Source organism: Ambystoma mexicanum, chromosome 6p, assembly GCF_040938575.1.
Source record: "Ambystoma mexicanum isolate Mex_15411 chromosome 6p, UKY_AmexF1_1, whole genome shotgun sequence".
Taxonomy (NCBI): domain Eukaryota; kingdom Metazoa; phylum Chordata; class Amphibia; order Caudata; family Ambystomatidae; genus Ambystoma; species Ambystoma mexicanum.
In genome coordinates, this window is record NC_090935.1 from 1463237679 (window position 1) to 1463264249 (window position 26571).

The window sequence follows — 26571 nt, forward strand, 5'->3', positions numbered from 1 at the left end:
TATACTTTCCTTAAAGGTTGATGACCAGTTTTGCTTTCTCGGATCATCTCTCAAAACACAAATTGTCACCTTTGGATCAATAGAATTATATGTGTACACACTAAACTACAAATACTTTTTTTCAAGGGATATAGCATGTTTAACCATCAATGGTATTTGGTGACTTTTACTTGAGTCCCTCAAGCCTAAAATTGTTATTATCAGCGTTAGGAAAGCAATTAGGTTAACCTAGAAAAGTGAAATAAAACGACAGGAGAAACCAATGTAGAAAGTTGCTTTATTTTCAATAAACATTTGTCTTTGAAAAATATTAATGCTAAATCATTATAATATTTGTATTTCTTGATTCCATAGAAGCCATAATTAAAACATTCATACAATTTTAAAATGCTATTTTGTCAAAATAATAGAGTGCTTTATGCTATCGGAACAAAGGATATTTCAGTAAAGTGTTTTTTGTCTTTGTTTTCTTTTGTTCTGCTATGTTGAGATTATTTTAATCAAAGTGCTCAGTTGATGTATTACCCACTAAGTCAATTTACTCAGAAGATATGCAAATATTTGAATAGTATGTTGGGTCCAAATAAACGCTAGTAGCATTACGTTTAGACCCTGTGATAGCCACAGCATAAGGTGAAGCGAGACAGATAAATTGTTCAGCATGGAGGAACTTTATGAATGGAACGAAAATAGCTTTGCTCTATATAGAGTTATGGTTTTGGAAATCATTTTTAGGATATGACGCCTCAGTAAATTAAGGATGTATCCGGAGGCCAGACTGCAAAGATTAGCACTCGTTTTGTCTTTTGTGGGGTTTGTCTGTAAGAATGCTTATAAAAATCTGAACTACATTCTGTAGAATGCCACTCAATGCAGAAATCTTGTTTTCGCAAAACGTATTTGTGTGTTACGTTTTTCAGGATTGTTTTCACTACTGTGCTTTAGTTAGGAGACATGTAACTGGGCTTAAAATATAGAAAACAAAACAATATTGTAAATGCGTTATCCCATTGCAAAACAATTCCAATATTCTTCAATGCAGTCCTTTGGCTGATAATATTTTAAGTTGGTTTCATGTGCAACTCAGTAGTCAAAACATTTCAGGTATATTGTTAGTAAATGGAAGACCTTCTATAAGGATATTGATCTGCAGGTTAAATAAACACAAACGGACTAGTACAAAGTAAGCATGTTTATATAAAAACGGAGGACATGTCCGGCAGTTCTGTCACTCCTAATTATTGCTCAACAGGGTTCCTGTTAGAGCACCTTAGTCCTAGACCATCTGATGTACAAGGAGATGCCGACAGCCCCTTACTGCCCTTTTAATGGCAGCTCTTGGACATCATAACTCCATTTTTAAAATGTATTTATTTATTGTTCATTTGTTAGGTGCTTATACAGTAAGCCAATTCTGTTTCAAAGCGCCCACAGGGCAGCAGGCAGGGAACATGGGATTGAAAAAACAATGAATACAGTGGAAAATAAAGACGGGCCTACTATTACTTGTGAGTATTCATAACGTGCAAGTGCAGCGAGAAGGTGGGGAATGGGGGCTATTGCTGGAATGTCCATGCTCCGGGGTGAGAAGCAGATGAAGTGCATAGTATGGTAAGTGCTATTGGGTAGAAAGTGCAAGCCTACAGTAATGAGGCTGGTGGAAGCCAAGACAAGTGCTAAGTGGTAGGCAGAGGCTAGGGCAATTGGGTATGGGATGCCAGGTCCCCAAGTGATACATAAGGGCCCTGGCCACCAATCACAGTGACTGTTAGATTAGCAGAGGAGGGACGAAGGGAAGGAGGAGGTGAAGAGGAAAGTCTTGAGGCGTTTTCAGAATTTGAGGAGGTCCTGCTCAAGATGAAGAGGGAGGGGGAGGCTGTTCCATAAGATCAAGCCAGTTGAAGAAAGTGATCGGCCTACGGCCCTCTGTAGCAAAACGCTTTACAGAGAGAGTTGGTGCCAGAGTACCGCAGAGGTCTAGAGGGAAAGCATTTAGTGAGAAAGTTGCAGATAGCGTGGTCCCAGGCCCCAGACAGCCTTGTGGATGATGTAGAGGGATATGAACTTAATCCATGCTGCAACCAGGAGCCAGTGAAGAGTTTTTAGGGCCCGGGAGATGGGACCCCTGGGCTTAAGGCCAAGGATAAGTCTTGCTGCCCTATTCTAGATTAGCTTGAGGGATTGTAAAGTGGAAGAAGGTAGATGAGGAGAAGGCTAGCATTGTAGTCAAGCATAGAGAGAACCAGAGCTCGGGTAACATTGAGCTTCTGGAGGTAAGTGAAAAAAGGGAGAATTCCTTTTAGAAGGAAGAGTTGAAGTGGGACTTCTTGGCAATCTCCTGGGTTTGAGGGGGCAAGGCGAGAGAGAAGTTGAAGAGGACTCCAAGGTTTCTGGCTTCAGAAGAAGGAGCAGGCGGAGAGCCCATAGAGGATGGCCAGAGTGAGGGGAAAAAGGAGGGAGCAGGGAGCACTCACTGAATAGGAGCACTGAAATATACAATGCCGCCAGAAAACAAAGCTCAATTATCATGCTAGTTTTCATAATCCTGTGTGAATGCATGCTGACATAATACCACCATGCAGCTGTGTGAAAAACCTAGCCAATAACAGACCTTTTACAGAAAAGCAGCTATATCATTCAGACAGGCAAATCGCAATTAATGCTGCAAAGTGGCATTTCTCTATTCACAGGTATTGTTTTTAAATTATTATAAAAATAATTGAAAATGTCCTGTCCCAATGAAACGGGGGCTTGAGATATAGCAGAAGTATGAGCTGTGTGGAATGACCCATTAAACTTAAAAAACATGTTTTAGTAGGTTTGAAATCGTGTACAGGGTTGCATAGGCACATTTTGTGAACACTTTTCTAAACATTTTTAAGCGAGGAGTATTATTCCGATTTTCAAATTGAATGTAGTTTGGAAGGTTTTCGGTCTGAAAGTCAATTTGTTGGCGAAATAAGAATCATCCCTATTTCACCATAAATATTTGCAATATAAGTGTTTTACTAAAACAAAATGATTTTTAAAAAACAAAAAAAACATTTTCTTTAAAAAACGTTTTAAAAAAATGATTCCTTGAAAAAACATATCCATTAGTTAAAGAAATAAGCAATTGACAGTAAGCTAATTTGCTTCCTGTTAACCATGAAATAATGCTTTATGTTTAACTTGGGAGCTTAGCCTAGGATATGTGATCATGATGTTGCCCTAATTAGTCTATAGGGCCATAGTCACATTTTTAAAATGTTGTCCCTGAACATGTTTCAGGAAATATTAGCTAGTATTTAAATGTTTGTTTCCAACACACTTGGCGGTGACGGTATGAACGGTGCCGCTAAGGCACCGCCACCATTCATACTGTCCCGCCGCATTACGAGTTCTGTTCCCGGGTTCCTGACAGCCCGCCAGGTCTTACCTGACGGACTGTGCGGCACCCGCGAGCAGAACTCGAAATTGCGCTGGCACCGCAATGCTGGCACATCCATGCTACCCACGCAATACCGCCCTCTTTCATGGGTAGCAATACCGCCACCCGCGAATGGGCAATTACCGGCCCATTCATCTCGTAACGGGCCGGTTATTGCCAATTGCGGGAGGCGGTGCCAGTAGCAAGCATGGCGGTAGCCATACACGTAATGAGGCCCACTGTCACACATACAAGTGACCTTGACCATGTGCTTTCAGGAAAGAAACCAGTGGCCCTTCCTTGTCTCTGCCACCCAGACTTACACTGAACTCTCTGACACAATGAATGTACTCAGGGAGGGCACACTTTTGAACTTTTCTGAACTACCTCTACATCTGAGAGTGGCAGCCTACAAAGAGTGGATTGCAATAGAATATAGACTGCTATCATATGCCCATGTGTGTACTGCGCGATTTATAAAGTATGCCTCTTCCATTCACATGGCACTGCATTATAGCTTAAGAAAGTGGCATCTTATAAGCATCAATGGTGTTTATATATGGGCATGGTGGGAACAGCCATTATAACAGTGATAGAAAGCTGTGTGCATATAGACCACTCAAGGAATGCACAATGACGTTGGTTGGGAACAATACATTATCAAAGCTGTCGGAACATATTTCTAACATTAACATGGCACACAGTTACTGATTTAGGCCGATTTATTGCAGGAGGTTTCTATGAACAGTGAGTGCTTTCTGATTAGTCTGACTGCCCTGCGAGGAGACGGGAAAGCTAGAGACTATGATTGGGCCTTTTCCAGATGTTGTTACTTTGGAATAAACAACACTTGGAGAAGTCATTTAGCTGAAACAATTTACACTCGATTTAGTCCATTATCTTTACCTCAGGAAGCTGATTGCTGTCAACTAGCAAAAGTCTCATTGATTGAACAGTCACGCCTCACCTGACAACGGATAGTATAGACTTCCGTTGTATACCTATAGGACCTGAGGATAATAAAACATGTGTATTGTGTCACATAGACCTATATCAACACACACTTATGTCCAGAGCAACAAAGGGGACCGTGCTTGATTTAGAAAAATATAATTTTACAAGTATTGATTAGTTGGCAAACTTTAACCGTCTTTTGTGGCCTCTAATGGTGCATTTAAGAAGCCAAAATCATATGAATAATTCAGCTGGTCTATGTCATGTGACAGTCACTGGGAATCCAGTTTCAGAGGGCTTGGAAACCAATATTACTTATTACCTACAAAGTGCAACAAAATGTGTCAACCTGGTGGGTTAAAGGGCTGAGTCGACCTGACTGGGGTTTCGAAACCATGATGCATGGCATCGTCCCGTTCCCAAGTCGAGCATTTTGTGCTCTCTTTGCGGATCACTTGATAAAGTGCATTGTACATGGTTGTGCTTTTCATTTACCACTGTAACCTTGAAAAGATAAACCTATGCAGGAAAGGGTGTGTCCAATATTACAATTTAGAAAGTGTGATTAGCCTTGCCAGGAGAAAATCCATCCATATCTAAACTCTATGGCCCTCATTCCAGGTCTGGCGATAAGCCTGCCGGTGATACTGGCAGCTTGCCACCGGACCCGTAAAAAATTACTGGCGCCTGACTTCCCGGTTACACCGGGGTATTACAACCCCGGCGGCCGGGAAGTCAGGCGCTGGTAATCTTGCAAGTCCCCATTCCCATGGATTACCTCCATGGGAATGGGGACCACGGAAGCACCGGCACTGTTAATAACAGAGTCTTACTGTGCCGGTCCGGTAACAACGGTGCCGGTAGGCTTGCCGCACCACTCTTACTGGACCAGCATTGTAATAATGAGGCCCTAGATGTTGGAAGAAAGAATTCTAACAGGCTTCCAATCGGAATTTAGATTGTATGTATAATGCACTTCTACAGTGCATACTACCCATACAAAAAGCAAGCCTCATGGACTCACATTAAGTCCTACTTGCACAGAAATCACCAATTTAAAATGATCTAACTGAAAATATAACATATATCTTGCATTGAAAAAAACACTTTTTTTGCAGTACTATTTATAACAATGTAGTGCATTATATGTTATGTATTGTTTTCTGAAACATTAAATATGATTGTGTACCCCCAATTCAGTTGCAAAGTCACCCTGGTGTAATCCATTTTAGGTTTAATATCTGGCACCCACACTTAAATTGCCAGAAATTATTTAAAATAATGGTGACACAACTTGCAACCTACAAATGTGGGGGTGGTCAGTCGGTCAAAAGATGATCCGTAGATACTCCAGTGAGAATAGTAGAAACAGCAAACATTTTGAACAGTGTGTGCTTTCTATTAAAACAAAACCTTTTGTCATAGTTTTCAACAGTTTTGTATTTTCAGTTTTGGTCTACTGGATGCTAAGGGTGTGTCTTGAGCTTTGCTGATGAAGAGGAACACAGTAACAAAATGCAGATTTTGGCTTTAAAACCCATGGGAATTTAGGAGACAGGCTCTAGGGTGACATGCAACCGTACCACATTTCCAAAGTGAATTACTGCAATGAGGATGATTAGTTGAAAAGATTTAGCCCAGCTCTGATCTGTTAAAAGTAGTATGCCACCACTGTACATTAACAGAAAGAGATTCTGCCAACATGATCCTGTTGCCTTAATTTGTTTCATAGAACCTGACATGAATATCACCACCTTGGACCACAGCGTAATAAATGGTGAATACTTTGACCAACAAAAAGCTTACAGTGCTGCTCTTCCTATTGTCCTGACTTCACCAGCCATTATAGTTCAACAGTCACACTTATCTTATAGAACGTGTACAGACATACATTCTATATACGTAGACACAAATGTTCATGCACACCCCGTTACTTGTCTCACATTACTGCATACAATGTCAACAAGTCAGAGTTATTAGCATCTGTGTCCTGACCTTTTTTCATGCCAGTGTTGCAAGTCATTGTTATTACATCATGGACACATCTCATAAATCGTAAAATAACATTGTTTAATTAAAATATATAGCCTTCATTGTTCAGTTACAATAGCTTTTTCTATAAATGTAAGAAAGTCATGAATTTCTTCGAGACTGGTGTGCAAAAGGTTAACAATTTGATTGAGCCCAAGGTCTTACTGTTAAAGAGTTAAATACTATTTGTGTTGCTTTAATCACAATATATACAATATATTTGTACAGAAAAAAACTGGCATCTACAAAAAGAGGTAGAGCTACTCAGTACTATAGGTTTCCTGCTGCAGGAAAAAATAATTTTCTTTACAGTCATTTAAAAAAGTTTTAAAAATTTACAAAAGAAGTTGCAGGTTATGCCCCATAATTCATCAATGAAATCAAGGGGGGAATACTTTTCAACATACTTAACAGACAAGTCCATTTAAACATTACAAAAACAAGTTGCATAGCAGAGGGACAAGAGCACATTTGATACCTGGGTACCGTCTTCACTGCGCTCAGAAATACGTACCATGTTTCCTCTCTCTTAACTCTACAGAAAGCTAATGGTTAAGTGGGCACATCGGTATATTCCAGTAGGGTGACAGGGACCTACAAGAAATTAGATCAAATTGTGCCCAAAGATCTACTTTGTTCAGTATGAAAACAAACGGCGGCTGTCCCCTGGGTCCAGTGCAAACAGCTTATGTGAGATCCATACAAATAGTTCAAGCACCTAAGACACTGCCCGCCTTTAGGAAGAAGAAGGAGGAGTAGCCCACGATAGCGGCGTCAGAAGGCAGAAATGTTGCATGGAGGTGATCTCCTGCACTTGTTCATTTGGGGTAGAGAGCAGCTTCAGTGGCAGGGAGAGAGCAATCAGCAGAAAGTCATTCCCGCAGTTGAGCAACAGCAGTAGCTCAAAACAGTTCCTGTGCATTAGCAAAGAAAATATAATTTGATATTTGGCTAGTTACAAAAGGAGGTTCAGTATCACATCATCAAATGGGTTACAGCGTCGTTTCTGTTCCTCTGCTCCTCCAGAAATAACCGTCATCGTCAGGATCAAGTTCTATTCTAATTGTAGGCACAACTCGTACTGGTGGAGGGCTGAAAAAAAAAGAAGCAAGGTAAATGAGCTTCCTTCTACCCCTGTGCGCTCACTGAGTAACCTGAATCACGTTAAGCTACCTAGTGTGGCACTACACTGCAGTGCAACTGACTGCATGTAGAAATGTTCTACAAACATATATTGATGACGTCGCAGGTGCAGTGCTCATCTGTTTATGTTTCAACTCCTTTTTACAATTGTGTATACTTTTGTAAGCATCACGAAATGGGAAATATATTCAGATTTCAACATGTAATAACATTCATATTAAAACTACAATACTATCTACGACAAACAAAATCTCTTACTGTTGACGAGTACGTAGGTTACAGACAGTCACTGTCAGTGAAAGCGAAATCAACGGTAATGTGAGATAAGACTTTGTGTGTCAAGGAAAGATGGTTGTGTTTTGCTCCCACTATTGCCCATTTAATAATAACATAAGCTATAAAATGTTAGCGGAGAAGAAGGATTTTGTTACGGCCTGCAAACTCTAGAAAGATGGAAGAGCCAAACAAAGTTGGAAAGACAATTGGAAAGCTCATTGGGTGACATTGAATCTCTGCAAGGAGTCTTAGAAACATCTACAACTGATTTTCTGCCTACAGGAAAATGAAGCACGCCTCTTTTTTCATACGGCGATGAAGCTGTCCTAAATGCCAAAAACATTTAAAGCGAATGTAGTAAAGCCCACAATGTTAATAATATTTTATACCAGCAGGAGGCGTATGGTCATAACAAATGAGTTTGATTATCTTGGAATACAGTTTGCAGGAAATCTGAAGGGCAAGGTCAAGGATGCTAAAGAAGTCCTACCTGTGACCCAAGCAGAGGCTGGCCTCTTCGGATTGCCTAAACATGTACTGTACAAGTCCAACCGGTGGAGACCAGGCTCAGAGGCTACAGAGCAAATGTGCAAACATGGGCCTTCTCTTCATATAGGAGTATGCTAACACTACCAATGACTACACCTGTCTATGAAATGCATGGCAATTTGGGTTTGGGGTACGTGAAAGACCAAATGGAAATGGGCCTAACCCCTGTTTGTCTTTCAATTTGGATTAATGACCAGGACATAATCAACAATGATATTACAAGTAAGAAAGCATTCAGAATCCCATGGTTTGCTCAAGTCAAGAAGGTACTGATATAGCTGTGGTGCAATGGTTCCACTTACCAAATTTGACCCCAAAAGAATGCAAAATTACTAGCTAAAAACCTAAGCTGCACACATTTGAACATGGAAGGGAGCATGTCGAATTGGCGAAACCTAGTAACTACTCTTGTGCTGTTGTTAGCACCCAGTGTACGTATAACTATACTTGCTCTGATGCACTAATATGTGACACAGATCTTTTATTGTTGGCTTGAGATTTAACTTGTTTCTGAGAAAATGGTCACTTGAGAGTTGTAGCCAGAGGATCAGGGCTCAGCCAATCAGTCTGAGCCCAATGCCGTCTGTATTCACCAGTGAAAGTGCACATTCTGGGCAGCTTGAGAGTTAGCCACCCCAAACAGTGGCTGCCATTACCACCGGGCCCGACTGCCACCTCCATTAGCGTTAACAAAACCACGGGTGCTAAAGCCTTTTTTTTTAACCAGAAAATGACAAATACAACTTCCCTCATGCCTGTGTGTGTGGCCGAACCCTCGGTTCTGCCATCCATTTTTCATGTGGATAACTTCTGCATAACCAACAGTGAAACCAAACTAAACTTTCTTTTTTTCTTCTTTTTTTAAAGGAATGCCTGAGCACCCTTGGGTGCAAATGGTGATAACTGCAAGTGTGCTAGTTGGTCACCTGCTGGTAATGCGTTGCACGGCACTCACTACAGGGCCTTGCCCTTAAGATGAGAGGAGGGCCGTTACTGGTAGGGTAGGCCTGCTCTGGCAAGTATCATTGACCCAAAAGTGAGAGTTATTTTGCAGCTCCTGCCAACAAAATCAGGGTAAGCACCATTACCCCGATTTTGAGAAGCAAGGAATTCAGACAATGTAGGCCACACCTTTTACATTGTTTACTCAATGTCAGAAAGATGGTTTCATGGGCATTACAGTATTACCTAGAAAGGTTGTCGCCAATAAGGCACAGAGCTATGCAAGGTTTATCTATTACTACTGTCAATCCAGAGAATAACACTGGGCCTGGGTGAATTCCTTTTTCAATGATCTGGGTTATATCATTAATAACTAGACAGGCTAGTTGCCTGTTACAGATTTGTAATAAGCATACTGCACTTAGTGGGCATTTTAAAGATAATATCTGGAAAACTTGTATTCAAGTGAAATATTATTCCATTGCATCGTCATTATTCTGTATTAAGAATCATATGTATAGGTTTTTATTTGTTAATGCACTTAATTTTATGTAACTGATATTTACTATTGGATCTTGGTTGTATGCTGCATTAACTATGTATAGTTGTTTAATCCTGTATTAGTTGTATGTATTAGACTTTGGCATTCGAATAAAGTAATAAGGAGTGAATGAGACACCACGCTATGCTTCATTGCGGTCACGCTCACTAAAATGGAAGACATCTCAGTGTGTCTAGACCTACCCATCAGTCCACGCAGAGCTTCCTCAAAATGTCCCTTGTAAAACGGTGTTAGGAGATAATCAATAGAAGATGGCAGCAGTCAGCAGGTAATGTATACTATTAAGGATTAATAGCCCTATACTTGTTAACACCTTAATGATATCTTCTTCTGCCAGGACAAAATAAGCTTAGACATTTTGATAGTGCGATCTGGGAAATGTGTTGATGTTGTCGCTGATAACAATGGTTCCATGATTATGATTATTTCTATTTTTATTGGCAACATTCACAAAGAATGATCTAGTCAGTAAAAATGCACAAACACAAGTTTAGTTAATAATCACTCTTTGAACTACAAGCTAGAAGTGCTATAATTTGCTCGTACCGTTAATATTCTCAATCCAATATCAATCAAAAGTACTTTACAGTATCTGGTATCTCCTAAATAGTGAGTACTGTCTTGCCAACTTGCTCTTTCTGCCCAGCCAGCACAATTAGAATACCTTCCTCGTGTGCACTTATAATTTGACTCATTTCAGGTAGATCTGCAATAGCATTGGAAGTACAATTCTTGCACTGGAAGAAAGAAAGTTCCAATATTTAATCAGTATGCCCAGCACAATCACATTTGCCATTCTTTAATGAGTTTTTATTAACCTTTTCTAATAGACCACCTAACTGATTTCCAATAGACAATACCATGTTCTGATATTGACTTGACTCTGTTTGCAATTTTAAATGAGATTCCCCACTTAAAGGTCCATGCACACTTAATCCTCTGTACATTTCAAAGGCACACTAATTTGTTTTTATGAATCAAGTTTATTTTTCCTGCTCAACTTGATTATTTTGTTTTTATAATAACGTACTTGGGCCAATTGGCCAATCGTGCAATTCTCCTCACAAACCTAATTAGTTTGGGTGCAGAAGTATCACATTTCTTCCACAGTACAGCGCATTTAATTTAAATGCCAGAAAGGTAAGGGGAGAGCAGGGAAGAGGGACAGTTCTGTTGAGCCACTTGTAGGTCTGCCAAGCATCGTGTGGAATGTAAGTGGGTCACAGGTCATTCTTGACACAAGCCCCATCACTATGCTCATGCATAGTTGCTCCTTGCAACATTTCAAGATAATCACATTTCTCTTCAGACTTTCCATCTACTGTTCAAGCCCTTATGACCTCCAGAAATGATGTCTTGCTAAGCATCCTACCAGCAGGAGGCTACTCTGCACTTGGCACACCCTAGGTGCTGTGCAAGCTGGTCATTTGATCACATTATTAACCCCATGTTGTTATGATTGCATTGCCTAAGATGTGTGTACATTGTGATGCCTGGAGTGCTTGGCCAACATACTCCAATTGGCAGGGTCGCCAGTAGCACAGGTCTTCTGTGGCTGAATACCAGTTATTTTAATAATAATATGAACTATTTTATTATGTATGCAATTGTTTTTTCCAGGGAGGATAAAAAGAATGTCAACAGACATTGTTCTCCTACTTTTTCCATAAGTCCATCATTAATGTGTAATCTTTTTACGTAAGTCCATTTCTTCTGAATTAGTTGAAAGATTTTGTCAGATGCTGCCTGCGCACATTAGGTAGTGTAGACCTGATAAGCAAATATACTCCTTTGGGTTATTTCTCTATCTTGCTCGTAAAATGGTGTAAAATAAGAGTATTCAAAGTATCGTCTAATTGAGCATTTTAGGCCTCAAAGTAAAGCTTGGTAATGCAATGATGCTCATATGGCACCTTTGAACATTTCTGGAATTTGCACTGCCTTAAGAAGAGTTTGATTATTTGTCCCTATGGGCACTCATTATTGGCCACTCAAGTGCAGGGAAGACAAGACACAATCCACATGGGTATCGTTTGTGAGGTACCATCACTTCCTGTGGAACCCACACTACACTGACTTTTTGGAGGCCAAGCAGGCCTGATTTCTTCAGTACTATGTATTTACTAGCTCAGTATATTTTTCTGTTACCGTTTTTCCTCTGATCAGTAAATGGTAGTAAGCAGTACTATCTAAGAACAATACATTTTCATTGACCTTTGTAAGTCATTTGTTGCCTCAGTGCGTGTAATCCACAAATGCCCACTAATCTGACCAGAGGCTCTTATTTTAAGAACTACCTCTCACTGCATGCTATGACCTATAAACAAACCATCTGTCACTACCCAACTTAAAAGTGCCTTTGCTTTTCCATGAATTTTACAGAATGTCAGGCCTAAGAGAGGCAGTATAAATCAGCGACACAGATTTTTCTACGGAAAACAGATTTCTTAATTAGTGCAGATTTTCCGAGTTTCCCCACATATTTTAAACATTTTGAATATTTTCTGCAGATTTTCTGTCCATGCATACTGAATTTTGTCCCAAGGGGGGTAAAACAGACTGATTTGGGCACACAGGGACATCTCTGATTTTAATATGAAAATGGGGATGAAATTGTTAGATGAACAAGGAGAAGTAAATAGGTGTGCTGAGGAAAATGAAAGAGAATCCAAGGAGTACTCCTAATAGCAAGGATATCTAGTACTATAAAAGAAGACATAGGAATGATGTTAGAAGAATAAAACAACTGGGTGCAGTAAGTCCCCTGATGGAAAGTCAATTTGAAAAGGTTGAAACAATGTTATAGAAATAGAGTAAAATCTATTCTGGCACAGATATATCCAAGGGAGGTGGAAAAGATGCTCTCCTGCTAATGCTAAAGGCTAAATGGGAAATAAACTATTGGAGGTTAATTAAAATGAAAGATGAATTTCAATGCTTAACTCAATCAAACCCCATTTCTGAATCCACTTGGGTACAGCATCTTACGAATTTATATTTGAAATCTGAAGCTTCTTTTTTAAATTGGGAAAGTCTCAAGAAAGAAACCTGGCTCTTGAATCCAACAGTGAACCAAATTGAAAACATCATGAGACTTATCAGTTACTCAAGGGCACCAGGACTTAATGGTCTTTGTAATTAGGTTATTAAAGAAGATCCCATAATGTTGGCAGGAATTCTGTGTAGTATTTTCCAGTCTATTATTTCTTTATAAAATAAGACACTGCTGACTTGGAAGGTGGCACACATAGTACCCATTTTCAAAAAAAGTGACAGGGATTCACCTTTAAATGAGAGGCCTACTGCCATACTAGACGCGGAATCAAAACATGTTGCGTCACTATTGCTTATGTCACTTAAAGAGTGGGCCAATTAAAATGGTATTTTAAAGCCCAACCAAGTGGGTTTTCGAATGGGGGTGGGTACAATAGTAGCATGATGGGTAATTAATTACTTGCAGAGCCTTGCCTGGGATGGCGTGGTAAAGGAGGTGTTTGTGGTCACATTGGATCTCTATCTTGCCTTTGATCAAGTAAATAGAGACAAACTGTGGTTAAAATTACAGAAGTGGGGGTTGCCGGGTGGTTTGTTAACCATTCTATGGGAATGATAATGTATCATTTATCTAGGACAAGGGTCTGCAACCTTAGCTTTCCAGATGTTTTGGACTATGATTCCCATGATCGCTTAGCACTGACTATGCTGGATAGGAATGCTTGGAATTGTAGTCCCCAAATATCTGGAGAGCCAGAGGTTATAGACCCCTGATCTAGGAAATGGCCATGACAGACTATTGTCCCAATCACTACAGAATCCCAAGCTTTGAGGCTATTGAAATGCCAGTTAAATGCTCTACAACAGCCATGCAACATACCTTTCTATATATGTGACCCATTTACTTAAAAGGGTCTGTATATGGCTTGGGGTGAACAACGGGTTCTTTTCACTACCGGGAACTACTCTATTCACACCAACAAATAACACTTTATGACAAGTCAGGTCAATATTAGAATGCAAAGAGTGGATATGGGTTTTCCATAACTATCCTCATATCCACAGAGTCCTGAGGCATGAACCTTAAATGCACTGGCCCTCATTACGACCCTGGCGGAGTGGGATACCGCCAGCGGTAATCGTGGCGGACCCGTCCGCCGTACTACGAGTTCCCTTAGCGCCATGGAGGTTTTCTCCGCCTGGTTTTACCGGGCGGAGAAAACCATGGCGCTAAGGGAACTCATTGTTAGTTACGCCGCCGTACTTTACGGCGGCGTAATTAACTCCTTCCCCACTCCCATTATACCCTATGGGGCAAGAATGGGAATGGGGAAGGGTAAAATGGGGATTGGGGATTTACCGCTCCGCCAAGGTCGGCATGGGGTGGTAAATCCGCCAACCCCCATGGCGCTATCGGCGGCTTTCCGCCATGCTCCGCGGTGCATTTTGCACCGCGAAATCCGCCAGGGTCGTAATGAGGGCCACTGTCCTGAAGTCTAATGGCTAGAGTGAAATGAATCATTCTAAGGTCAGAATAGAAACTGGTGGACACAGGAGGTTTCATTTACATATATCCCTTTACCAGGTCAGCATTAGACAAATATTTTCAAATAATTTCTAATGGCTAATGTTACAACAACTCATATCCCCCTGGAAAAAAAGAAATTTATAAGGCACTGATTGCTACCAAGCATAAGCACACTTTGAATCCAATACCAAATAAACACAGGGAACGATGAAAGGGGGTGGGTGCCCTTCCTACCCATAGCATTTGGCCACCTATAAATACAAGTTGCTTGCTTCTCCTCACTTTCATACTGTTGATCAGATATGGTCCCACCATGTTGAAAGTATAATAAAGCAGTGGCAACTTGAATACAAGCAAACCTGACACCAACACTGGTGCCATAGTCTGCTCAGTGACAAAGCTACTGGTTTTGTGTTAATAAACCAATGTGCACCTACGCTATCAAAGGAACTTTTCCGATCAAATATGCTAAAAACCCTGAGCTGTCGGGTTTTGGTGATGCCTAGGGCTAAAACTTTGCAGAGACGTCATTTTTTTGCACTGGTCCAGTGGCCATGCCGTGACACCAATAGAGGGCGTGAGAACTCTCCTTTGAGTTTAAGGATGGAAGAACCCGAATTTGGTTTGTTATTATGAATACAAATAAAAGGAATCAAAGCTGTGCTCAAGCCAATAATCATGGACAGGCTACTAGCTGCACAGAGATGTCAATCAAATAACATCATCAGACAGCGTTAAACCAGTTCCTACATGGAATTGGAATCAACTCTTTCTTTCTCTATGAAAGTGCAGAAGATGACCCAAAACACACATGACACCAAATGGCTCTTTTAAAAAAACCTTTTTTTATAGTTGGCAGGAATTTCCAGGTAAAATGAGGACCAGTCTCTCCAGTAGAGGTTCACTCGAAAGCCATGAGTATGCATGACCAGGTGCCATGCATATAACCGGTATCCTCACTATCTATTAGCACTGCAAAGCACGTTGCCAACAAAGCATCCTTCTTTAGCGAGGACAGACCCTACTTGACCTCCTAAGTGTCAATTTCAAAGGCATTCTACATTCAACTCCCTCTCCCTAAATACCTCCCGGCTCGAGCACTTCAGTCCTCTAGCTCCAACTCTCTGCAGATCCGTCGTTTCTCTAAGCAGAGAGTGCAGAGTAGATTTCTATCTTCGGCAGGAGCCTCCTTCTGGAATGGCCTCCCTGCCTCTCTCAGACTTCAGCCGGATCTCCTTAAGTTCCCGAAGCGGCTCAAGACCCTGCTCTTCCCTTCTTCCTTCCTTCTATCTTCCTGTGCTAATCCCCCGTCTGCCTACTGCAACTGGCAGCCTGGTTCCTCATGAGTCTTGCAGGGCATCAGGCCCTCGCGTCCAGTCTGCCTCAGCATCCGCTCAACCTAGCACTGCCCTTCTGGGCCCCCTCTCTGACCAGCCTTGAGGGTTGACAACCCCCCTGAGTCTGGTCCACGCTCCATTCCCCGCACTAGTCGGTGATCCCTGTTCATCCTCTGGCACTTGCCCTCTTGGGCTCCCATAGCTCTTGTCTAACCCTGCACTTCCTGCTGCTGCACTTGCACGATCCAAATGTCACAAGGCCTAGTAGGACTGTTACTGTTTTTAAATCCCCTTGACCCCCCTCCCTCCCCCCCACTGTTTTATATCTTGTGGCGCCTGGTAACACATTGTGTATAGGCGCCTTATGAATATGCAATAAATAAGGCATTCTTCTTCCCTTTGTGCATTCCAATCATTGTCTGCTGCCAATGCCTGCCTTAGAGGGGGCATCTATCTCATTTGGACACAAGTATCCTCAAATGTAGGTTAAAAAATCCCCACTTAGGACACCTGAAGCGGCTTTATTTTGGCAGATGAGTTTTCTCTCTCTCATAGTGATTGGCTTTCTGTGGTATGTGGCATAATTAAAAAATACGAACGGTTTGTGGAAGAAGCCAGAGAAATGGCACCAGAGCAGACTAGGGCAGTTGAACTAACTAGTATGAAGGAAGGGTGCAAATAGGATTCTGCTTATGCTCTGAAATGTTATGCCTAGAATAGACCGAAAACGTGCTATGTTCAGGTCACCCAAGAATCCTATAATTCTATGATTGTCTAACAATTGCTATAATGCTACTGCTGCAGCCATGCTTCACCGAAATGAAGTGGACCCCAGGTGCTCTGTAACATTTGCATAAGGACACTTCCCTGAATGTGCTGTAACCTTGGTAGAAATTTCTGTTGGTCAGTTGCAAATGTTTCTACTCGAATAGCAGTGCATGGGGATTTAGAATCGGGCCAAGACAACAAAACAAAACAAACAAGGGGCAATCGACTGATTAAATAACACAAACTAAAACACATTTATATCCAACACTATATAGCAACATGACAAACCATGGTTTATTCACATTTACCTCCCTATGCACCATTTTATACAAAAATACCTGTATGACAATTTAATTTAATGTCCACAAGCAAGAAGGAGATCTGTCATCATGCACGGTGGAACATGAATCATTTTGGTGTCCGGGTCTGCTGCCTGAAGCCAGGAGCTCTGAAGAGCCATCTGCGTGAGTTGCATCTTGAGACGAGCAAGGGGAAGAGCAAGCACGCACAAGGCCATGAGGCCTAGAAGCCTCTGGAACCACCAGGCCGACATGCTCTCTGACTGAAGGAAAACCTGACACGTGGTCAACAGATCCGCCATCCTGTCCACAGTCAGGCACACTCTGCAGTCGATCGTGTTCCAATGGAAACCCGGGAATATCAGGTCTTGAGAGATCGTCATGGAGGATTTCCACCAGTTCACTGACAGCCCAAGGCAGAACATGAGCTGGAGGAGGGACTGAAGGTTGCTCGAGGCTTTCACTGGACAAGGACTGCGCAGAAGCCAGTCGTCCAAAAATGGACACACATGAATACCCTGTAGCCGCATAAATGCCGCAATGACCGACATCATCTTCATGAAGACACCCGGCGCTGAGCTTAGACCAAAAGGGAGCACTCTGAATTGGAAGTGCTTCTCACTCAGGGAGAACTGCAGACATTTCCGATGCGGGCTCCAGATCAGGATATGCATATACGCGTCCTGAAGGTCCACAACACTGAGGCAGTCGCCCTTCTGAAGAGAGGACTTTATTTGGCAGGGCATGATCATCTTGAATTTCTCTTGGGGAAGAGAAAGGTTGAATTGGGAAAGGTCTAGGATGGTGCGCAGGTCAGCCTGGTTGGGTTTGGGCACCATGAACAGACGAGAGTAAAAACCGTCCCCTCTTTCCACTAGGGGAACGGGTTCCACCGCCTTGAGATCTAGAAGCTTCTGGGCCTCGGCTCTGAGGGAGAGCGTCCCCGACTGCTGAAAGGGAGGATTGAAGGGTGCGGTAGTGGGGAGGGGCAAGCGGGAGCCCGCCCAAGTGATGGAGAAAACCCACCGGTCTTCGGTGATGGTTTGCCAAGCCTCCAGATGAGACAAGATTCGTCCTCCCACTGGAGTCTCGTGCGAGCGCCAAAAAATATAATTTTGCAGACTTTTCGGGGGAGAGACTACCTGTCCCTGAAGAGGAGGCTGAAGACCAAGAGAAAAATCGACCACGTTACTGTCTCCGATGGGTGCTACCTGTCGGAGGATCAGCTCTGCGTGACCTGCGGTCCTGGAACCCTCTGAAGCCTGAGGAGGACAGAGACTGGGATCCAGATATCTGAGCTTTGATTGGGGGCTTCACAAGCACTGACAGAGACTTGGCAGTTTGCGTGCTCGCCTTAGTCTTTGTGAGTTCGTCATCCGTTGAAGTATGAAACAACTCTTTGCCATCAAAAGGCAGGTCCAGAACTATCTTGGACCTCCTTCGAAAAATGTTGTTGCATGAAGCCAAGCTTGACGAGAGATGTCCACCCCCAACATGAGGCCTTGAGCTGAGGTATCAACATGGTTTGCAGTAGCCTCCAGAATATCCTGCGGCAATACCGTGACGTTTGACGAACTGCCTTTAAAGTCTTTCAGCCTGTCCCCAGGAATGAACTCCTGGAGGTCTGCCTAATCCCTCCACAGTTTTATATTTGCTGCCAGCAAAATAAGCTCTGCGTTAGCTTGACGCAATTGCAGTGCCGAGTTGGCAAAAACCTTCTTGGCCAAGGAATCGAGCAACTTGTCTTCCCTGGTCAGAACTTGAGCTGCAGCAGCAGAGGTCGCAGAGGCCGGCTTGGATTGCAGAGTGGCGGCAGCTGCCACTGTTGATGAAGGGAGCAGATATGACACCAAGGCTACTTCCTCTGAGGTGTGAAGCCTGTAACGGGCGTCAATTCTCTTCTTGATATGTAGCCCTTTGTGGGGTTTATTCCAGACTTTGCGGGCCTCGGCCAGAATGTCCCTCTGAAGGAACAGGCCGGTTCGCTCCTGCAGAGACAAGGTGAGCGCCCCCGAAGGCACTGCTTCCTGCGGAGAGGGTGCCTCAGGTACTGGTATGTCAAGGAGTGATATCATGTCCAGGACCCGGTCGTGGAATGCTCTAACAGAGCGGGGCTGGTTCTCACTATCCTGATCTGCCTGAGGGTCGTCCAGTACGTCAGGATCTGCCGGTTGCGATGCGACCAGCATCAAATTGACATCTCGCTCTGCTGGAGTCTTGTCAACTGGGGACAAAGGAGGCAGAGGCGGAAGAGGTGGTGCGGGCCGGGAGATAGAGGCGGTACCACTGCCGGGGCGACAGGTGCTGTGACTCGAACTGTCGGGGCAGGATGCGGCACCAGAGGGCAGATCTCCCTAAAAAGACTGTTAAAGTACTCCCTCATGGGATCAGAGTTCATAAGACTGTGAAACTTCCCGAAAAAGGCATCCTCTGCCGAAGCTTTAGGCACTGGAGTGGGCAGAGGCCACTCATGAGGGGCATACCCCCACAAACGTAAAGAGGAAGGCTGCCAAGAGGACCCGCCACTAACCGGGTCTACATAGACCATTGGGGCAGAAGTAGGAGGAAGCAAGACTGTATGTGGCAGTGGCATCCGAGCATGCCAGTCATAAGAGGGGTGGAACGGATTCACACTGTCCCGTGGAAAAGGTTGGCCACCAAAAAGAAGTGTCCCAGCACCTGCCGTCGATAGCGTGGGTGTGAGGGAAGAATCCAAAATGGCCGCTGTAGACCACGCGGGAAGGCCCACTATTTTGTTAGCATCTGAGGAGAACTGGGTCACATCTGTGGATGAGGCAGGTAACTCCACAGACTGGTCAGGGGACTTGATCGAAACTTTAGCTTTGACACAAGGATCCTTGGCAGAGCCGGAACTATGGGGCCTGGGATGTTTAGTCTCCAAGAGAGGAACCTCAGCAAAGCCGGTAACAGAGGAGCAATGGTCAGCAACCTCTCCCAGTGCCCCCTCAACAGAACCGGTATCACTGCGAGCACGAGAATGTTGAGGAATCCACCTCACAGACAAGACCTTACCGGGTCTCTCAGTTCTGTCGGTAAACACCTAAGCCTCGATGATAGGAGCCTCGGAACAGAGTCAAGACTGTATAGCTCCCACGAGAGGGGCCTTGAACCGTGATACAGTACAGAAAGCCTCAACAGAGGCCTCAGGACGCACCCCGGTGTCTGTATGGGAAGCTCCAGACAAGGAGACCTCGGAAGGAACTCCGGTACCCAACGCCCCTGCACGACTGGGCTGGCTATTAGCACCTGGTTGGTGAACCTCGGATTGTGATCTGGTGTCGGCAGGCCCCTCGCAGGAACCCTTTGAGAAAACCCTGGTACGCCTATTATGCCTGCAAGGCACCTCAGGGGAGAGCCTGGTAGCAGAACTCTTGAAGCCCCTCCCGGACCTGGAGGACCTCGGGAAGGAGTACCCCGGCCGGGGTGCCCTACAAAGTAAGGAACTTACCGGGCGTCTCTTCTTTTCGTCGATGAAGAGTTGAAAATGCAGTGGAGGAACTCGCTGGAAGATCTCCTCCCACCGAAGAAGATGACGCTGAAGTGCCCGGACCGAAAGGGAGTCGCAGTAGAAACACGAGTCCCAACGGTGATCCGGTCCCAGACACTCTAAACATAAAGAATGGGGATTCGCCCAAGCGAAGCGATGTTCGCAAGAGGAACAAGAGACAAATCCCAAACGATCCGGCATAGACGGAGGACTACGCGACCGCAGAACCGGAGCAGGAGAGAAGGACAACGGGAAAGAAGAAAAATGTCTTCCCGCTGATGCAAGTGCATCCAGCCCCGACCGCGCAGAGAAAAGGACTGAAGGGCAGTGCGCGAGGAGGAGCTAAGGAGGGTGGGGTTACGGTTGCGTGTGGTACCCCGCGTAAAAAGAGAAGAAGGACAACATTTTCAATTTGATGCTTTTTTTTTACAAAAGTGCTCCGGTCCCGTCCCACTGTATGGAATGTCCCAAAAGTATAGAGGAAAGGGGGTGGGACGTAGGAGTAATTGTATTACAAACAGCACTTTAAATTATGATCCCTCATCAGGAGATCTCTTAAAAATTGACAGTGCCGCCAAGTAGCCCTTTGTCGTGGTCACTTGTACCCAGAGTGGGTCAAGTGGAGCAAGAAAGATATAACAGTGGGAAGTTTACATGTGAAAGGATCACATTTCCTTTCCCTGCACCAGCTGTGAAACGTAGTCCAACAGCAGCAGTATAGGGATTTAGTTGCTGGTATTCTAGCCCAAAGCAACCCCTGCATCACATCTTCTGCAAGGTCCCAATCTACATATCTCACCCTTTCAGACACCAGGCGTGAAGGTTGAGAGTTGTGATCTTATTATTATTATTATTATTATTATTATTATTATTATTATTATTATTATTATTATCATCTCTAGGTCAAGAATGCAAACTACCTCTTGCGAGAGTAGGTCCTCTCTTTGGGGAAGATGCATGGGAGGGCAGATGTCCATCTCTAGAAGGTCCAGGTACCACGCCCTCCTGGCCCAATCCAGAGCAATCAGGCTCATATTTTTCCTGAACTTTCTCAACCTCCTTATTATGTGAGGAATGACGGGACTGGAGGAAACGCCTACAGCAGTGGAAACTCCCACTCCACCACAAACACGTCCCCTAAAGCTCCTCTTGGGGGACATTCCCTGGAGCGGAACTGCTCGCACTTCCTGTCGACATTGGTCACAAACAGATCCACTTGAGGGGTTCTCCATAGGGCAAAGACCTCCAGAAGGATTTTCTGAGCTATTTCCCATTTGTGGGAGATCGTACTCTGTCTACGCCCCCTGTCTTGTTGAGGTAGTGCATGGCCACTGTGCAGTCCGTCATTATCAGGACACTTCTCCCACGTATTGAGGGAAGGAAGGCCATCAGAGCTAATCTGATTGGCCTCAGCTCCAAAAGGTTGATATGGAGCCTGGACTCTGACTGAGACCAGTGTCCACTTACTGAAAGATCTTTCATATGCGCTCCCAATCCTGTGAGGGAGGCGTCTGTCACAACTGTCCTCTCCGGCCATGGTTGCCAAAAGGGTTCTCCTCTCATCACATTCCCTCGGCTGGTCCACCACAGGAGATCCTGGGAGACCTTTGTTGGGACCTGAAGAATGTTCATCATTCTGCTGGAGAATTGAGACCACTGGGATCTGAGAGCCCACTGAAGGGATCTCATTCTCAGATTAGCTTCTGGCAACAGAACAATGCAGGATGCCATGAGGCCGAGCAACCTTAGGATGAGGCCGAGCAACCTTAGGAAGTCGAAGGCCGAGAGATGTTGGGTATGCTATACTTTCTGGACCATCTCTGAGAGATTATAATTATAATTGTTCTTTTGTAACATGCTTAATACCTGAGATTGGTTTCTAAGCGTGTGATGGGGATTCAAACCTGGGTTGCGCTGTGTTGTCTTGCTTCCAAGACAAACGTGTTGCCCCTGAGCTATCCCCTCTCACCATGAGATATCCCCCCCACCAAGAGAGATGTTGAGCCCTCAACTCAGGTGGCAAAGCTTATCCCAAGGCTGAAGCCAGGACTGCTCGAATAAATTAAAGCTTCTGTGAAGGTGTCAAATGGGACTTCTTGACGTTCAGGGGGAAGCCCAGCTCGTGGAGGAAGTGGCAGGTGCAATTGAGATGACTCAGAGACTGTTCCGGAGAACAAGCCCTGATTAGCCACTCGTCCATGTGAATCCTCTCCCTCCTAAGACTGGCTGGCACCGCTGCCATAAGCCTGGTGAAGACCCCCAGGACTGAGCCGAATGGCAGAACCCGAAACTGATCATGAGAAGTGGCAACCGCAAACCTCAGGTACTTTTTGTGCTTCTGTTGTATGGGCACATGAAAGTAAGCATCCGGAAGAAGGTCAAATGGCACCAACCAATTCTGGAGTCGAAGGGCCTGAAGGATCTGCGAAAGAGTTACCATCTTGAACTTGTCCTTCCTGGGGAACTTTCAAGCATCTCAAGTCAAAGATGGGTCGCACTCCTCCCTCCTTCTTGGGGATTAGGAAGTAGGGAGAATACCAACCATGGCTTCTCACTGCTGCAGGTACTAGCTCTATTAGACCTTTCTCCAACAAGATGAGAATCTCTTGTTGGAGGAGTAGATCTGGAACCAAGGTAGACCTTACTTCCCGGGGGGCATCCGGGGGTTTCTTTAAAAATGGGAGTAAATAACCGTCAGCTACCATTTGCAGCACCCATGCATCTGAAGTTATATTTCGCCAACTCCGGAGATGTTGCAATAGTCTGTCTCCTACCACAGACTTGTGGGTGAGAAAGTCATTTTGTTGCACCGGTTGCAGCTGAGGGCAATTCAGTGGTTGTTGCACGGGGAGTTCTACCTCCTCTGCCTCTGGTTCCATGAGGAGCTTTTCTCTGGCCCCTTTGTGAGAACTGTCCTCTTCCTCTAGAGATGGAAGAATAGAAACAAAAAGGGCGTCCTCTACACCTTTTTCATGAGGGTTGCACTGGTTGGGCCTCATTACGACCCAGGCGGTAAGGGGTTTACGGCAGCGTAAACAGCGCCGACCCTTACCGCCTGAGTACGAGGTCCCTTAGCGCCATGGAGCTTTTAACACCTGTGTTAAAATCCATGGCGCTAAGGGACCATGGAGTTAATTACGCCACCGTAATTTACGGTGGCGTAATTAACGCCTTCCCCACTCCCATTATGCCCTATGGGGCAGAAATGGGAATGGGGAAGGGTAAATGGGGATTGGGGACTTACCGCCCCGCCAAGGTCGGAATGGGGCGGTAAATCCGCCAACCACCATGGCGTAAACGTAGTTTACGCCATGGTTGTAAAGTCACGGCCCAGGCGGTAACTTACCGCCTGGGTCGTAATGAGGCCCGTTGTCTGATTGTCGCCCCTAAGGATTTAGCTGCTTCCCTTGAAGCCTGCAGCTTCTCCAAGCTGTTGTCAGCCTTCTCACCACAAAGATAAGTGCCATCAAAGGGCATATCCAGCAAATGTGCTTGGACATCTGCTGAATAACCTGACTTCATGAGCCATGACATGCGTCTCAGCACAGTACTGGCAGCCATAGATCTACTCACAGAATCCACATTATCCAGACAAGACTGTAAAGATTGCCTCATGGCATCCTTTACATCTTGGATTAGGTTTAAAACCCATCCCTCTCTTCTCCTTATAGTATGTGGTCTGCTGCAAGGACAGCTACACCCCAAAGGGTGTGTGTGTACTTGGCTAAGGCACTTGTAGCATTGACCGATTTCAGTGCCATGCTTCCTGCGCTAAACATTCTCTTTCCCAATGAATCAACCTTCCTATCGTCCTTGTCAGCAGGAGTCGAAGGGTAAGCTGCAGACCTAGAGAATACTGTTGCTGCTTGAACCACAAGGCTCTCTTGTGTTGGATGCCTGCTGAGGAAGGGAGGGTCTATAGAAACTGTTCTGTACTTCTTTGTCAACAGCTTATTAATAGGAGGTATAGCATCTGGCTTCAGCCAATTTTCCATTACCCTCACTCTTAAAGCAGCCTGAAAAGGTAACACAGCTTAATTTACTGGTCCACTACCTAAATTATCAGTAAGGTCATTAGTTTCTATAAATGCAGCTGGTTTTTACCACCCTAGATATTCAGAAACTTTACTTTTTAATGACCTATAGGAAGGATCTGAATATCCAGCCACCCCTGGGTTCCCAAAGTCAGTTTCAGGAGATGTATCCCATCTGCTGGTCTCTTTTAGTGTCTCTACCAGATTTTGCATTTTTGATTCTGGAGACATAAGCTTCTCTGGGGCACTGGTTGTTCCAAACATATACCCAAATGGAGCTTGTTCCTCCTCTTGATCCTCCTTGAAGATGGAACCCATAGACCTAATGAAATCTGGTCAAGGTAGTGGTTTGAAAGAATTTGTCGAGTCAATCGTAAGTTTTAAAGTCTTTGAAGGCACAGAATGCCCTGATGGCTTCGAAGGAGCCGAGGGTGTCGATGACTTCACAGAAGGGGTCGGTGAATGAGCCGATGGTTTTAAATGCTTCAACGGCTTCAATTTGATTATGTGCCTCGACGGTTCAGGCGCAGTACTCAACGGCTTCAACAACTTTAACGAAAGCTCTGAGAACGTAGATGAAGGCCCTGAATCTTTTTTCTCCGAGGAGGAAAGTGTTGATTTTATCTGATGTGGCAAAGAAGACCCCTTCGACTTGTGTCGAGGAGCCTCTCTTCCTGGGCTCTTAGGTACGCGAGAAGGGGACACACAAGACTGTCTAGTGGTCTTTTTAGACACAGAGGGGTGGCTTCATTTCTTGGACTCCTTGATAGGGGCACTCAGAGGAGCCTGCCTCTGAAAAATGTCAAGCATTTTTAAGCGTAAATCTTCCCATTCGACAGGAGTCAAAGATTCTTAGGGAAAGACACTCCATCGGGAGAGGAGGAAGAAGATGATGACAATCTGTGGTTTTGCTTCTTGCTCTTTTTGTGAAAAGACGATGAGTGTCACAAACTTGACCTCGAGCGTCTTCGATGTTTAGAACGCTTTTTCTCAGGGCACTCATCCCTCAATTCAGAGGACAACTTTCTTTTGGATGGGGTAATGGATGGGGATTTGGGAGAGGGCTTACCTGCATCAAGCTTCCCCTTCCTTCCCTGCAAGGCCTTGTCTGTCATGGATTGACACGAGCACCAGTCGTCCACCTTGTGGCCTATCCCCAAACACTCATGCAGACACGATGCTAGTCTGAGATGGACATTTTTGAACCACAGTCTGCACACTACTTAAATCCAGTCTTCAGTGTTGAGAACATGTCGTGTCATCGACGTCACAGTGAGGGACGCTATGGAGGACGTCGAGGGCCATGGCTCAACACCACACGACGCTCGACCTTATGAAAAAAATCCATAGCAAGCTGCAAGCAGACTTGGATACATCAAAGATGAGGAATATGTGGGAGGACACAATCCATTTGAAATGTATATGCATTTTGCTTCAAAATAGGATGCCACACGCAAAGAAGGACAAATGCTGTAAATTAAGATTTGGGAAGTTAACAAACTTAATGAAACAATCCATGCTTTCAGATTTCAATAGAGATGATGAACTGCTACATTTTGAGAAAAAAAGGACACTGCTCATGTAAATGCTTGCAGCTTTCCTTCATTGAATTATTCTCCCCAACCTGACATTCATGAGGTGAGAATGACCTTGCAGGAGGGTCCAGCTTACAAGCCGGAGAGCATTGAAAGAAATCAACAAATAATATTTCCATATCCAGCTTCAGCTGCTTCAAAAAAGATTTCCAGCAGAGGGCGTAGAGCGTCGATGTCAGTCGACTCGATGTCCCTCGCAGGCCTCCGTCCCAAAGTCGACATCATTGATGGCATAAAGTGCACGCAGCAACGGTTGGCTTCAGTTCTGTTTTTAAATCATGTATATGATAACCTACACCCGACAGTTACTTACACTGAAAGAGCGAAGATTGCAATCACATGGAACATTCTACTGCAGGCAGGTTGGGAAGGGCGATGAGGAATACGTGGGAGGAACATCCAGTCCAAAGAACGTTCCATGGGTAAGTAACTTGTTCTTCGAATTGATTGTGTCCTCCCACGTATTCCTCCTCTTATGATAAACTCCCAAAGCTGTGTAAGTATTCCTGGAGGAGGGAGTCAAAGTTTTCACGTTCATAATCATTTAGGAGTTCTTTCATTGGTCCGTGTGCACAGAATGTAGCACTGCCTTTCCAAATAAACATTCCCGGCATGAGGAAGAGTCCAGATTATAGTGTTTGG

The 26571-nt window shown here is 44.3% G+C and overlaps 1 protein-coding gene across 7 annotated transcripts in view; it reads right to left on the reverse strand.

Annotated features, from left to right (window-relative positions):
* Positions 1-6416: 6416 nt before the first annotated feature.
* SLC4A4 (solute carrier family 4 member 4) overlaps positions 6417-26571 on the reverse strand; it is a 1258962-nt gene continuing 1238807 nt past the window's right edge. For all 7 annotated transcript variants that reach the window (XM_069626273.1, XM_069626270.1, XM_069626272.1 and 4 more), the window contains one exon: positions 6417-7486. In XM_069626273.1, coding sequence (XP_069482374.1) covers positions 7387-7486 — 100 coding nt within the window. In that variant the 3' untranslated portion in view covers positions 6417-7386. The remainder of the gene's footprint in view (positions 7487-26571) is intronic.